We start from the raw sequence: 15,733 nt of genomic DNA on the forward strand, positions 1-15,733 counted from the left end.
TATGTTTTGATTTATTTGACTTGGAAGTTGTATACTTGCGTGGGACTGTTTATGTTTACTCTTTAATATGATACTGTGTAGATCCAGTCATAATTATATTCTTGAATTTTTCTTTTAAAGATTTGGCTGTGTTTTGGTGTTTTGACGATGTATCTGTGTACATGGTGTGTACCTGGTGCTGAAGTTGCCAGAAGAGGGTGTCAGATTGTTCAAATGCAGATGTTGTAAACTGCCATGTAGGTGCTGGGAATTGAACTCAGGTCCCCTAGAAGAGCAGTAAGTGCTCTTAACCAATGAGACATCTCTAGCACATCCTTGAAAATTTTGTTTTCATAATGACTTAATTTTTTTTTTCTTTTTTGAAATGGGCATCTTACCATGATTCCCAGGCTGGCTTGAACCCCTCATCTGGAGTTAATTATCTTCTTGGTTTAGCCTTCCAAGTAGCTGAGCCTAAAAAGTACATGGTAATAAAGCCAGCTTTACAGTGAGATTTTGCTGTGTCATGCTATGAGTCAGTAGAAGTACTGGCCTCGGGTCATAATCCATGTCATGATTCATACATTGTGAGTGACAGTTTTCTATTGAGATTTAACTCAATGTTTGGCATCCATTGCCTCAGGTCACTATCTGGAGGCTAGAGTGGATAGATGATATTATTCCCATTATACTATCAAGGACGATTGAATTTATTTCACATCTGGAAAAGGCTCATTTCTTTCAAAAGAATCACCACAAAAGCCTATCATTTAGAGCAAATAAGTTTTCTCTCTGTATAGAGTCAGTTAACATTATTCTAGAGAGCTATTCTTACAGATATATCATATTTTTACTTTCCTCGAAGGTTGACATAGCAAGACTATTTCCAAAATTGCTAACAATTGATGGTTATTGTGAGTGCCATTTCTTAAGCCAACTCAGCATATACACAGGAAGTAGAGGTTGAGAACCTTGAGGGCTGGAGCAGTGGCTCAGAGGTTAAAGGCACTTGTTACTCTTTTAGGGCCCTGTGTGCAGTTCCCAGTTTTTAAATCAGTTCACAGTTTTATGTTGGGCTACATCCTAGTCTTATTTGTGTTGCTGTTATAAAATACCCTGACCAAAAAGCAACTTTGAGAAGAAAGATTGTAATGTCCACATTATTTTGGGGAGGTCAGTGGCAGAACTGAAAGCATCCCATCTGCTGTCAGAAGCAGAGAAAGCAAGCACAAGGATCTCTGCCTGCGGGACTCAGCTGGCAGATGGAGAATTAGCACAGGGATCCTTGCAGGCTCCGCTCAGCAGGCAATTTCTTTTCCTCACATGCCAGGGACCGGCCCATGAAATGGTGCTGCCCACAATCAGGTTAAGTTGTCCACTTCAGTCAACAGTCAGGATAGTTCCCCAGCAAACACACCCAGAGGCCAGCTGATCTGGATGTCTCCTCATGGAGACTCTTCCCAGGTGATTCTAGTGTATATCAACTTGACAGTTAAAATTAATACAGGCTGCACTGATAGCTGTGTTCTGCTGCGTGCCAGGGCGCCGTTGGACATGCCCTAAAATGTGTTTCCCATATCATCATATTAGGAGGTCATTACCTCCACAGGAATTTTGCGGGAACAACACAGTTCAGTTCACAACAACCTAAGGCCAAGAACTTTAGTGTGTGCTGTAACAAACAGTCACTGGAGTCACATAGTTACCACCATAGGGCCACAGACGTGGGAGGGACATGGTATGTGTGGGCAGTCATTCTGTCTTCTCTGTGCATATGTACATATGTGCATGTATGTGTATGTGCAATGGTGCACTTGTAGGGTCAGCTCTCTCATGGTGGCACTGAGGACTGATCTTAGGTTGCAACCTATACCTGCTAAGCCTCTAGGCCACCCCCTCTGTGTTAACCAGAACAGTTTTATTGGAAAAAAAAAAACAACAAAAAAACAAAGATGTGTTAATGGTATATCATTTGTAGACTACTGGCCTAAGTACCCGGAGTTGACTGGTACTCCTGTTCCTTCTGTTCTGTCTTGGCAGAGCTGGGGTTTTATTTTTCCTGACTACCAACCAGTGTTTTAGCAGTGTGTCAGCTGTGGAGCTATTTGTAGTGGAGAAGAAACTCTTCATGTGAGTATGTCAAACTGATCACATCCACCATTGGGTCAGAATACCATCCTGGTGTTATCGGTGTCTCTTATTTATCTGTTTAATTGCATGTGTATATATCTGTGTTCTACAATATGGATTTTTGAAAGTGCGTGGGATTACAGTATTAAAAAAAGGCAGTTCCAGGGAAGATGGAAAAGTAAGGCAGTATGGCGGCTGCTAGCCAGAGAGAGGAGTTTCACTGTTGGGCTGTGATTTGGAAACCTCAGTGCTGCGAGAGAAAGCACAACAACAGAGCTCAAAGTATCTTCTTCTGGTTAGTCACACATTGACACGGGGCTTCAGAAGAGTTGGGTGGGTCAGCAGCTAGAAGTCGGTCAGTAGGGCAGAGAGCAACTACAAGCCTCAGCAGGCAGAGGCTGGAAAGGAGCCAGCTTCCCTGCGGGGAGCCGGCTGCTCTTTCTCCTGTGTTTCTCAATGGTTGGAGAGATTTTTCATACCTTTATATTTGCCAACAAAAGTGAGCCAACAGAGAGCATAGGAACAAAGCCTTTGGTGGAAGCATTTAAAATAACTAGAGAAAGAGTTCAGGAAGAGGAGAGATGAGATTTGGTATCTGGCAATGCTATAAGGTTGTAAGGTATGGCTTTGGAAGGAAGAAGTTTTGCTTAAAAAAAAAAAGTGAGCAGCAGAAGCTAAAAGAGTCATGAGCTGAAGCTGCGCTGAGGATCTTGGAGAATAACAGCTTCGTCTTCTTTGTAATGAGTAGCAGAAAAGCCTCAGTAACTGGAGATGAACTTCTGAGGTACAGTTCTTCAGAGGAAGCCAGCATCAGAGAAGCAGTCTCTGAGCAGAACAAGTATGCATAGACGCCGTTTCCCCAGAGTGAGGTCTTCAGATGCTGGATTGCATAACAGCCAGAGGAAGTACTGTAATGAGAGAGGGCCACAGTCTGAGAGACTCCTAAAGCTGAGAGCATAGAACTTGGCACCTAATATGGCAGAAGACATGGGGGGTCAGGCTCGAGCATGTGGGATGCTGCCTTACTAGAAATCTAGTGGTGCAGCAAGCAACCAATCTTCTGTCCTGTGCCTTCTAGACTAATGTGGGATCTCTCTTCTGTGTTTTTATAGACATGAGTACATCAGTGGATATTACCGAGTATCTTCGTACTTCTTTGGGAAGCTTATGTCTGATTTACTACCCATGAGGTTTTTGCCAAGTGTTATATACACTTGTATATTATACTTCATGTTAGGTAAGTAACAGACCGAGTGAAAGTACCTGTAGACACAGGTGTAAAGTGAAGCTAATTTCTCTGTATACTTTAATTTACCTTTTTCTGTGTGTCTATAGAAAGAGATCTAAGAATTTTAATAATTACACATATACTAATATATATTCTCTAATAAGAAAACCATGTTGAGGTTGGAGGTTTATTTATTTCCAAAAAAATAAAAAGAAAATCACATATTTAATTTTACATTGTCCCCAGCCTTTAATCTTAGGATCATGACATCAAAATTTCCATATTTTTCACTGATATAAGTGTACATGCATATATACCATTCTGTTTTTACAAAGCACTGATAGAGTTTAAAACTTCCATTTTATATACATGGTTTATCATAAAGAATATGAGATGGGATCTAGACCCTCAGATTCCTGATCTATTTTCCTGCCGCTATACTAAAACCACCAGATTCCCTCTCTCCCTCTCTCTCTTTTCCCCCTCTCTCTCTCCTTCTTTCTCTCCTTCTCTCTTCCTCTCTCCCTCTCTCCCTCTCTCTCTCTCTCTCTCTCTCTCTCTCTCTCTCATACACACACACACATACACACACACATACACATACACATATGTGAGATATATAAGGCTACTATTTCACATATTTTTGTGGATTTCCTTACATGTAACTAAGAATAATTCTGATTCCATAGATGGACAGCCACAGGAATCACAGCTTGTCCCACGATTACTGCCTTCTTTGACTGCAGAAAATTCAACCAACAGAAAATGCTCATTTACCTATACATCCATATCTTTCAGGGTTTGCCCTGTATATATTCTTCTTTTACAGTTTGTATGACACACACACACACACACACACACACACACACACACACACATACATACATACATACAGTCATTTGTGTGTGTGTGTGTATAATCTCATTAAAGTTTATAAAGTAGTTTGAGAGCTTAGCTCCATTTTTTATGTCTTGGGAGGCATAGGTGATAGAAGAACCCTTCCCTCTACATATTAAACCACCCTGAGATCATGTATGATTCAAATTTCTTCATTAATGTAGTTACAGCAAACACTGAGAGATGGGTACGAGAAGGCAGTAGTCGTGGATCCTGCTGTGTTTCCTGTGGCTGTTTATCTATGGATTCAGAATTAATCCTAGTTTACATGTAAAGGAATCCACATACTACCTGAAATAGTGCTCTTAAAATAAGCACAGAAAGGAAAACTCTGGTAGCTGATGCAGTTACACAGGATAGAACAATGAATTGGCGACCCAGAGGAGTTGGATGATGAGTGACCCTTTCTCATTACTTCTGATGATAATGTCTACAGTGTTACTTGCTCAGCAAACAAACCAAATACACTGCAGCTGCACTTGAATGACCCCTTTTCTTTCCAAGGACTGAAGAAGACGGTGGATGCTTTTTTCATCATGATGTTTACTCTCATAATGGTGGCTTATACGGCCAGTTCCATGGCACTGGCCATAGCCGCAGGCCAAAGTGTGGTGTCTGTAGCAACACTTCTCATGACAATCTCGTTTGTATTTATGATGGTGAGTACAGACAGTGCTCTCAGAAGCTGCTTCTTGCCCATCTTTGTCTGAATATATTCCATCTGTTGTAGATACCTGCTTTGAAAACCCTTTATACCAGGACTCGGAAACTTTCAGAAAGCCAGATGCTGAAATAAAGTGAATGTCAGGAAGGCAGGGCTTTCGTTGTCAGCCCTGTCAAGTCCCTGTATTGCTCCCTAAGTTGTTGCTATGGCTTTGCTGACATGTCCTTACTAATACGTTTTTAAGACGATGGTTTTTATCCTGGCATATGGTGTGTGTCTGTGATCGTGGCACTCAGGAGTGTGGCTGTGCATTCGGTCCAGGCCTGAGCTACACAGTGAGACCCTGTCTCAAGATGGCTGCCATCGAAACCAACTGTACCTAGTGTGTTTCTTGTTATTCAGGAAACTCTGACATCCTGGAAAGAAAAGTCACAGAAGTGGAAAATAGACCTCTTACTGAGATTAGACAACCTTGATAAGTTGAAGTTTGAAAACAAGAATCATTGTCGACTTCTTCATAAAAATGGCAGCATATCTTTCATGCTGTCTCCTGTTCAGTAACCAGAAATGGCTTAAATTCCCACAAGAGGGAAAGGGAAGCTTATGAGAAGTGTAACAATGTATACCAAGGAATTTGTCTTGGGTCTTTCTTATATTTTGAAAACTGTTTTTAAAATAGGAAATAAATACATACAAATTTTTAAAAAGCCAGGTAGTGTATGTTCATAATCTCAGGCCAAGGGAGATCTTGAAGACACGGGGATCAGTAGTGTGAGGTCATCTGAGGCTTCCTAATAAGTTTGAGGGCAGCCTGGGCTACCTGAGACCATGTCTCTAAAAGGAAAAAGGAGAAGGGTAGAAATTTTCAAAATCCACCTACCTTTTTCTAGGTTTCTGACTGACAAGTGTTTTCCATCAGTACGTACTTATTTACTTCACATTGTTTGTTTAATGTTTCCTTATTCCTAATCTTGTTCAGTTTTGCACTCAAGTAATAAATTGAAAGGACCAGTTCTCATATTTCTTTTCCTCCTACATCACTAAATATGAATAGCTAGCACCTCAACGCACTTGACCTCTTTACTAGAGTAGGCCATCTTTCAGTGAGGTGTCATTAGGTGAGGACTTGCTATCGTTTAATTCTTTCATTTTTTAAAGTCCAGTCTATATTCCACTCCTGGTCCTCCCTTTGACTGTTCATCCCATGCCTCCCCTTCCTTCCCCCTCCCTCCTGTCTCCAAGAGTATGTCCTACTCCACCCCTCCCACCCCCAACTCCACCAGATCTCCCCACTCCCTGGAGCCTCAAGTCCCTTGAGGGTTAGGTGCATCTTCTCGTACTGAGTCCAGACCAGGCATATATGTGAGTACACTGTTGCTATCTTCAAACATACCAAAGAGGGTATCAGATTCCATTATAGATGGCTGTGATCCATCATGTGGTTGCTGGAAATTGAACTCAGGACCTCTGGAAGAGCAGTCAGTGCTCTTAACCGCTGTGCCATCTCTCCAGCCCATGTTTTCATTTTTGTTTGGACTGATTACGATGTAAGTTTTTATAAATTGAACTTTAAAGCCAGTCATCAAACTGCATACAGTCAGTACTTGGTTAACACAGTTCTGAACATGCACACGCAGGCCAACAACATTGTCATTGTCGTGCATATCCCAGCTCTCTTAGTATGTTAGAACATGTTCCATGAGAACCTCACTCTGCTTATTTTCCTCTTGAGCAGTTTATTCCTGGTATTTCCACTGTGATTCTCCTTCGGGAGCAGCCATGTTTTTATTTTGATTTTTAAGTTACGTGAATGTAGTGCTTCTATGTGGAGTCTATCAAGAGTGCAGTGCTCTCAAAGGCCAGAGATGGTGCCAGATACTCTGGAACTAGACTTATAGGTGGTTAAGATCCGTCTAATATGGGTGCTGAGAACCCAACTGATGAGGTCCTCTGCGAGAGTATTAAGTTCTCCTGACCACTGAGCCATCTGTACCTCCATACCCTTACAGGGAGGTATTAGCTATGCTTTCTTCTGTATATCTTCACATGCTCTTAACAGTTCTAATTTGGAGATTATTTTATACTTACATTCTGAACCTAAATTATTCCTAGAGCTATGATTATGGAATGTAAATTGTAGGAGTAACAAATCTCTGGACTGGACTGTAACATGCCTGCTCTGAACTGTTCTAGTGTGTTCTATATTTCCAGGATTACTAAAAGGGACATTAGTGCATCCTACCTCCCATGTCCATATCAAAAGATTCAACTGAGGAAAAAAACATACTTTTTTCTTGTGTGTGTATGTCATTTCCCCCTATATTGTTATTCCTTAAAGAACAGTATATTCTGATAATGGCAGCACGTATCTGTAATCCTAACATTTAGGAAGCAGTGTTCTAAGGATTACTACAAGTTTGAGGCAAACCTGGTTTACATAGGAAATTCTAGACCAGCCAGGACTACATAGGGATTTCCTGTCTCATCCATTCACTCATTGATTCATAAATAATAAAGTACACCAACTGTTTATTTAGAATTTTTGTCCTGTTAGGTATTTTAATCGCTCTGTGGGTAATCTTTGAACATTTGCGATGTGTCTATTTAAAGTGTAAAGGTTGGGCTGGAGAGATGGCTTAGCACTAAGCTTTTAACTAAAGCAGTGGCTGCTCTTTCTGAGGATCTAGGTTTGATCCACAGCATCCACATGGAGTCTTATACCTGTTGGTAATTCCAGGGAGGTCTAGTATCCCCTCTGTTCTCCATGAGTATCAGTCATGCACACTGTGTACTTATGTACATGCAGCCAAAACACTCATTCACACAAAATAAAAATGAATAAAGTATAAAGGTTATGTGAAGGTTATGTTACCATCTTAAGAGTAAGAGAGGGCTGGAGAGATGGCTCAGCCGTTAAAGGCTAGGCTCACAACCAAAAATATAAGAGTAAGAGAATTGCACATCTGCATAGTTTAATTTGTGTTATAGTCCTGGACCTAACCTACACCCTTGGGAGACCAAAGAATGACTTTGTTTCTTGACCTTCCATTGCAGTTAAGCAGAAAATTAAAGATATATTCTAAACCATTAAGGATCTTCAAATAACTTGACTCTATAATATTAATTATAGGTTTATTATCCTTTCTTTAATGCCATAAATACCCATTGCAGACGTATTCATATACCAAGCAAGACTGTTAGTAGTTATAATACATGGGAAGTTTTCATTCTGCCTTGGTCTTTGCAGAGATATTTACCAGGTGCAGGTTATTTGAGGGAGAGTGCTTGTTTGTTTGTTTGTTTGTTTGTTTTGAGGTAGTCATGCCAGGTAGCCTAGGCTGGCTTTAAACTCTTGGTCCCTCTGTCTTAACTTCTCTAGTTTTGATTACAGACTTATACTGTCACACTTATCTATTTGTAGGGGCCTCGAAAGAGGTCTTGTCTATAGTTAGGAAGTTACTGGACTGGTTCTGACTTGCAGGTTTTGCATCTTACAGCTCTTTTCTGGCCTCTTGGTGAATCTCAGAACCATTGGGCCTTGGCTGTCCTGGCTTCAGTACTTTAGCATTCCTCGATATGGCTACACAGTAAGTTATAATTGTTTGTCATTGTGACTGTGTTCCCGAGCTAGGAACAATACAATAAAGTCTAACCATGTCATTTCCTTAGCCACAAGTATGAACCTATCTCATCCAAGATTTCCTTCCAGGAACAGTGGATGATAATTTCCTATTAGTCTGTTATTGGAGGGTCAAAGAGTCATCTGGGATTTTTCACAGTTACCCCATTATTGGAGGGACATGAAAAATGGGGCAGAATCACATAAAGGAGAAAAGTTGACTAATTGATAAAAAATATTTTGTTTCTGTTCATTATGAAAGTAAACAAGATAGGGGACTATCATACATAGTTTACATTGAAACAAATCTGAAGAGAAATAGACTCTAATACTCAGCAACAGTATTGGCTTTAGCAATTAGTCAAATACAGAGAAAACAGCTGCATCTTAATTCACTGTAATGTGTTCTGATTTCCATAATTACAATTTTATGAAAACAAGGAAAGACTGTTACTATAAATCAACAGTATTCATTGAGTATCATTTTTATTATTTTAATTATAGATTTCATGGATTATAAAATCAGGGTGAGGGTGTTCTGATGTAGTCTCTGGTCTTTCCTCTTAGCCAGTTGGAAGCAACATCCCAATCCTAAGTTTCTTGATTTCCAGGGAAGATAACTTCAGCTGTTTTAGTGCTGAGAGAGGGGAAGGGAGGAGTGGGGAGGGAGGGGGAAGGAGAGGGCGAGTGGGTGAGCACATGTACACGCACACATATGCAGCCTGGCATGCTCTTAGAAGTAACAAGAAAGATTAAATTTGTGCATAGAGTTGTGATAATTGTTTGGAAACATTTTGGAATTTAACACTATTAACATTGCTCTGATCTGGTGTGTGTTCTAGGCTTTGCAGCATAATGAATTCTTGGGACAAGAGTTTTGTCCAGGACTCAATGTAACTGACAACAGCACCTGTGTTAACAGCTACACAATGTAAGTTTGTGTTCAGTGTCAGGGTATGTTTGAGTCTTACTTTGGTGTGCTGTAAAGAGTTGCTGGGCTTAGAAATGGGATGAGTCAAACTTTTGAGCCTTAGTTTTCTAGTCTGTAAAGGGACTCTCTATACAGTAGTTCATGTGAGCATGTTGAACAGCTCATATAACTTATCACAGTTAGATCCATATGTAGTGTGAAAAAATGCTTCCTGTATATTGACTGAGACATTTTATAAGTCCCTTAGTTATTTTACTGAATGTCAGTTTGAATTCTTACTTTTCAGAACTTGTGGGTTATAAATGGGCTACTTTGATAGTCCCTTTGGAAGAGACTTGTGGTCTCTGAACTGGAATGGGTTCTAACCCAGATCCCAGCATGGAAGACGGTCATAAGCACTAGGACAGTGGAGGCCCAGATCACTTTGACCCTGTCACCTCATGCTCTCCCACTGGCTTTAGGAACATCACGGACGACAAGCCTGTCTCTGTATGTGTAAACAGTATAGAAACGCTCCCTATAAGAAGATGTATTCTTTCAAAAACTAAAATGGAATTCAGGTTCTAATAAATTAGATAACCTTATTTTAAAATGTTGATACTTTTTTATGGTCATTGCTAATGGTTTGATTTTTAATACAGAAATTAATGAACAAAAAGAAAGCTGAACCTTCAGTTGTAGAAAAATTTCTGATAATAGGATGATTTTTCTATTTTTGTTTGTGAACAGAGAAACTTCAGAAGAGAGGGTTTTTCTTGAGCTTCTCTTTGCATGCCCACTTAATTTGGGTTTGATCTAGGTGTGGGACCTAGTATCTCCTTTCCCGCTGGTCACGAGGGAGTGGACAGGAAAAGTGATATACAGAGAAGGAGGAGACATGGCAGGCTTCATGCTCACATCTGTTCATACTGACAAGAGTGAAGGAGAAACCTGCTCTTAAAGCAGAGAGGAATGACTATTTAGGGAGCTGCTGAATCCCACCATGCACTGGAAAAGCAGCCACATCTGGTAGATTTGCTGCTAGGGCCACTTCATTCCTGCTCTGATCTACTTACTGCCTGAGGCTGTCAGCAGTGTCCTCTAGCTGAGTGTCTGCAGTGCGAGAGCTAACAGTCGTGACGGGCTGGAAGCCCCTGCTCCCTTCTTGACAGGTGTGGCATTCTGACCTGTTTCTGACCTTTGTGGGTGAGCAAACTACAAGTGAAGGACTGTATGGCTACAGCTGAGATCTTCACTTTAAAGGCAGTTGATGAAGTGTTTCCGTCCTTTGTAGATGTCATAGGTTTAACATTAATGAATCTGAGGAGGCAAGAAACTAAGTTCTTGGTGAGACTATGTTAACATTGCCAAATTTGTTAAACTACTTTGACAGTTATACTCTTTTAGATCGTTTTAGGATTAACTAAACTTAATTAGCTACAAGTTGCTTAGCATAGTATCTTGTAAATTATAAGGGAAAGTATTTATTTGGCTAATCAATAGGTTTATGAAACAAAAGAGATGCTGAATATATTGATTAATATTTGACAAATGCTAGAAATGAAGTTAATTTTGTGTATTTTCAATTTCAGATGTACTGGAAATGACTACTTGAAAAATCAGGGCATCGATCTGTCACCCTGGGGACTGTGGAAGAATCATGTAGCCCTGGCTTGTATGATTATTATCTTCCTCACAATTGCCTACCTGAAATTGTTCTTTCTTAAAAAGTATTCTTAATATCCCCTTTAATGGACTATTAATTGTACTCCTATTAAATATGGGTACTTTGAACATATCCAGTGTTTTTTTCTTCATAGTTATTCTGACATACAAAAATACCTAACACTGAAAACTAAGGACATTATGTGTCACATCACATATTGAGCTCATCAATTAGTAGTCATGGGCAGAAAATCCAGTCAGATTCCTGATTTGAAAAGAGGAGACTTGAATTCTAGATGTCATTGATACATGTCATTAATACGTATTTCATCATGCAGAAGCTGGGCATGGTGGCATCCCTAGTAATCCTGCCACTTAGGCAGAAGCAGATTGTAGGTCAAGGTTTATTTGGGCCCTGTATTAAAATAACAGTAAGTGGGGCAATAAGGTAGGAGAGTGGCACTTGAATAGTCTGTGAATTTATGGTCTGCTATTATTTGATAACTAATACATATATTAAAGCTATATTAGAAGTCTAAAATCTACTGTAAAAGTTAATGTGTTTGTGGTTGAGGGCTTTGGGATGCTAGTATAGTAGAAGGCTAGGGGTTTTATGATATGGCTCTTATACCACTTATAGGGCAATCTAGTCCTGAACGATCACTGACCCTTTTTGGCATAGCTCAGGAATATAAAATCTAAGTATCAGAGTCTTTTGAGAAACACTACCAAGACACTGGTTCTGCACTACTGCCCACATAAAAAATCTACCACTTAGGGATTTGCAAGTTTCCAGTCATTTCTAAACAGTGAAATTGTAGACTACGGTCCAGTGCTTTGATACATGTTCCTGGACAATGTTTGTCCCACTTACTCATAAGCTCTCTTCACTCTAACATTCAGAGTAACGGATAAGCATTTACCAGTTAATAAGAGTGTTTTTTAACTGACTCTTAGTTAAAAGATAAAAGGTGATATAAGGTACAGTTCAAGGAATCGCTAAACTGAAGATCCCTGTGGAGCTACTGTTGCTGCTCAGGGAATGGAACACAACATGCAAGAGTTCCTCATGCCTCTCAGCTAAGCCTCATCTGTCTGCATGGCTTGTTCTGCACCAGCACTTGTGCACCCTTCTGTGTGGCTAGTACCAAAGCATCCAGGAGCTCAGTTGTATGTTCTTGTACACATACGTGCTCACACATGCTCACACATGCTCACACGTGCTCACACGTGCTCACACATGCTCACACATGCTCACATGCACTAGGAACTCCCCTTCTTGCTTTGCATCTGCTTTGCTTTTATTTTGAAACATACTTTATTATCATGATACGATTTGCACATTAAATAATGCTATGTAGGATGATCAAATCATAAGGATGAGGGAAACTTAAGGTTACAAAACCCTTCTCCCAGTTGTTGTTGGTTTTTTTTTTTTTTGCATTTATTTTATTATTTTTCGAGAATTCCATTCATGAGTACTATATTCTTACCATTTCTTCTGTGCCCCCTCCTCCCTCTCAGCCTTATGACCTCTTTAAAAATTAAACACACAATCACAACCTGCTGAGTCCATTTACTGTTGCTCATATGCATATACAGTCACCCTGTAGAAGGCTGATCCTCCTTCTCCTAACAGCCATTAATCACCTGTAGTTCTTCCTGTGGGTGTGTGGGGCCTTGTAAGAGTCCCCTACCTGTGTTGTTGTCAACCGGTGGTTGTCGCTGAGCAGGTCTTACTGAGGCAGCCATACTGTTGAGATCTCAAGGGTACAGCTTCCCTGTCATATAGAGAGGATATTGTCTCATAGCAGATGTCGTGGTCCTCTGAATCTTGACAGACTTTCTGTTCTCACTTCCACAATGCTCTCTTTATCATTTGATGTAGGGGTTGTGTTGTAGATGTATCAACTAGAGATGCTTGCCTGATAGAATGTTTTCTGCATTTTGACCAGTTGTGGCTTTATGTGATGGTCTCCATCTGCAGCAAAAAAAAAAAAAAAAAAAAAAAAAAAAAAAAAGAAGCTTCTTCTACCAGGTATGAGAGCTTCCTGTATCTCTAGATAGAAGGATAGATATTTACAATGTGGCTAGAACTTACACTGGTTTAATAATGTGGCAATAGTGAATTGTCCTTTAGGGTTCATGACTTCACCAACAACAGATAGCTGACTAGTATTATAGTACCAGCTATGAATTTCCTCCTATTTAAGTGGGCCTTAAATTACTCTCTTGGCAATACTTTGAGATACAATAAGAGCAAGTCTTCATGGAAGAGGCATCCAGGTTAGCTCCATCTGGATTTCCCTAAGTCCTGTGTCCAAAGTGCATGCTGTCTTCAGCAGTAGGGCTTTAGATTTAAATCTCAGAACATGTCTGACAAATATATCCAATGCCTAGTCATGACTAATCCCTGTTGGCCAATGGAATTAAAAAGAAAGTACAACTTTTAAAGTCTCCGTGTTAAAGGAATAACACATGCATTATTTTGGAATGTAAAAATAGTTATTTCTGCTTCAGTACACGGAAAGTTGAAATTATATATATCCACCAGAAAAATATAGTTGAAACTAAAAAAAAGATTACCTATGCCTACTTTATGTGTTCTTTTACCTGTACTTCAGCCTTTCTTATCACATAATAGTACCTCTCTTGACCCCTTAAATCTTTTAGATTTTGCCCACACTTAGACTTGTTTATGTACATAAATACATTAGAGCTCAGAGTCCACATGTGAGGAAGAACATTTTTCTTTTTGAGTTTAGATCACCTTACTTAATACTATTCTGTCTAGGTCCATGAATATTCTTGCTAGTTTTATTTTCTTTACACATGAATAATATTTTATTATATATATGTACCACAATTTCATTTTCCATTCATTTGCTGATAAACATGTAGACTGGTTCAGTTTCCTTGCCATCATAAATAGGGCAACAGTAAATATGGATGTACCAGTATCTTTGTAGCAGGTATGGAGTTTTTTCATTATATGCACAAGAATGGTATAGTTGTGTCATATGATAGTTCTGTTTGTAATATTAGGAGAAACTTCCAATCTGATTTACATATGGCTGGGTTAATTTTCACTCATACCAACAGTGAATGGGGGTGCTTCTTTCCTGACATGTACTCCAATATTTATTGTCTGATCTATTGATTATAGCCATTCTGACTCAGGTGAATGGTATCTCTTGAGTAATTTTAATGGTATTGGATTGTTTAAAAATATATTTATTGACTACTTGTGTTTCTTCTTGTGAGAGTTTTCAGTTCATTTTATTAATCCATTTGTTGATTTTTTGCAGTTCTTTGTAAATTCTGCCTATTCGCTTATTTAAAGAATAGCTGGTAAATATTTTCTAACTATCTGGGCTATTGGCTGATAGTTTCCTTTATTTTACAGAAATGTTTAAAATCTTATGTAATCCTATCCATTAATTCTTGGGCCAATGATTGTGCTGTTGGTGTTCTACTAACCCCACCCTAAAATCTTAAGAGTATTCTTTATATCCCCAGCAGATTCAGAGTTTGGGATTTTGAATTAAGTTCTAAGATCCACTTTGAGTGGATTTTTGTACAAGATGTACAAAGTATGTGTAGTGACAATTTTGGAGCTTTGATTACTTTAAAAAACAGAAATATGAGTATGTTTTCACTTTAATCCCAAGTATCGGGATGTAGTGCTGCTTCTGGCTGTCTACAGAAGCTGATTCTGATTTGCCTGGTGCTCTTGTGAGGTGTGATTTTGCCAGACAGTTTCAGCAATTGTGTGATGTATGGAATTCTGTGGACTTTTAGAGGATATATTAATGCTACTTCCCTGAGAAGTGATGGGTTGTTGGTTGGTTATTGGTTATTGGTCTCAGTTTCTTAAGTAGTCATGCCTAAAAAGAAACAAGAAAAACAAGAAATTAGATATCCTGCTGGCAAAGATCAGACTTTGCCTCTAGGGACCTAGATGCCTCTAATCAGCAGAAAGTAGTCTAAAGATAACACCACCTGCTTTTCTCTCCCTGGCTTTATTCAGAGATTTTTTTTCCTTTCCTCTATCCATTTTTCTCTCTTATCTAGTGTTAGGGGGTTGAAAGAGTAGAACAAAAATGGGTGGAGAAAAATGGAAGAAGAACCCACAAAGTAGCAAAAGACAGCTATAGGTATCCATCCAATTTTATTCTTCAGATGGCCAACACTTGTTATTGAATGGATTCTGTTTTCCACTGCATGATTTTGTAACCCTCATCAGTTTATTTCTAGGTATGCTGATCTGTTCTGTTGATCTAATTCTCTATTTTATACCAGACTGTCTTTGTCAATGTAACTCTGTAGATTAATATTAGGTAAAGTATCTTAATACCTCCACTTGTGTTGTTTTTCTCCTTAGGAAGCCTTTGACGATTCATGGTCTTTATGGCTATGTGTGAATTCATGGATTGTTCTTTTCTCAATCTAGGAAGTATGGTGCTGACATTTTGTTGGGCATTACATTGAATCTTATTGTTGGTAGTACAGCCATTTTCACAGTATTAATGCTGCCAATGCATAAGCATGAGAAGAATCTCTATTATTTGTTGTTTTCTTTGGTTTCTTTTTTTTACATCTTGAATGTTTCATTATAGACCTTTCTTTTTTTGCTTAGAT

The 15,733-nt window shown here is 39.2% G+C and overlaps 1 protein-coding gene across 7 annotated transcripts in view; it reads left to right on the forward strand.

The window, feature by feature from the left end:
• Positions 1 to 11,225, forward strand: part of Abcg2 (ATP binding cassette subfamily G member 2 (Junior blood group)) — a 123,233-nt gene extending 112,008 nt beyond the window's left edge. For all 7 annotated transcript variants that reach the window (XM_031382031.1, XM_031382032.1, XM_031382034.1 and 4 more), the window contains 6 exons: positions 2,020 to 2,109; positions 3,222 to 3,346; positions 4,739 to 4,893; positions 8,396 to 8,485; positions 9,360 to 9,448; positions 11,020 to 11,225. In XM_031382031.1, coding sequence (XP_031237891.1) covers positions 2,020 to 2,109; positions 3,222 to 3,346; positions 4,739 to 4,893; positions 8,396 to 8,485; positions 9,360 to 9,448; positions 11,020 to 11,167 — 697 coding nt within the window. In that variant the 3' untranslated portion in view covers positions 11,168 to 11,225. The remainder of the gene's footprint in view (positions 1 to 2,019; positions 2,110 to 3,221; positions 3,347 to 4,738; positions 4,894 to 8,395; positions 8,486 to 9,359; positions 9,449 to 11,019) is intronic.
• The last annotated feature ends 4,508 nt before the right edge of the window (positions 11,226 to 15,733 follow it).

This window comes from Mastomys coucha, unplaced genomic scaffold (assembly GCF_008632895.1).
Source record: "Mastomys coucha isolate ucsf_1 unplaced genomic scaffold, UCSF_Mcou_1 pScaffold20, whole genome shotgun sequence".
NCBI classification, from domain to species: domain Eukaryota; kingdom Metazoa; phylum Chordata; class Mammalia; order Rodentia; family Muridae; genus Mastomys; species Mastomys coucha.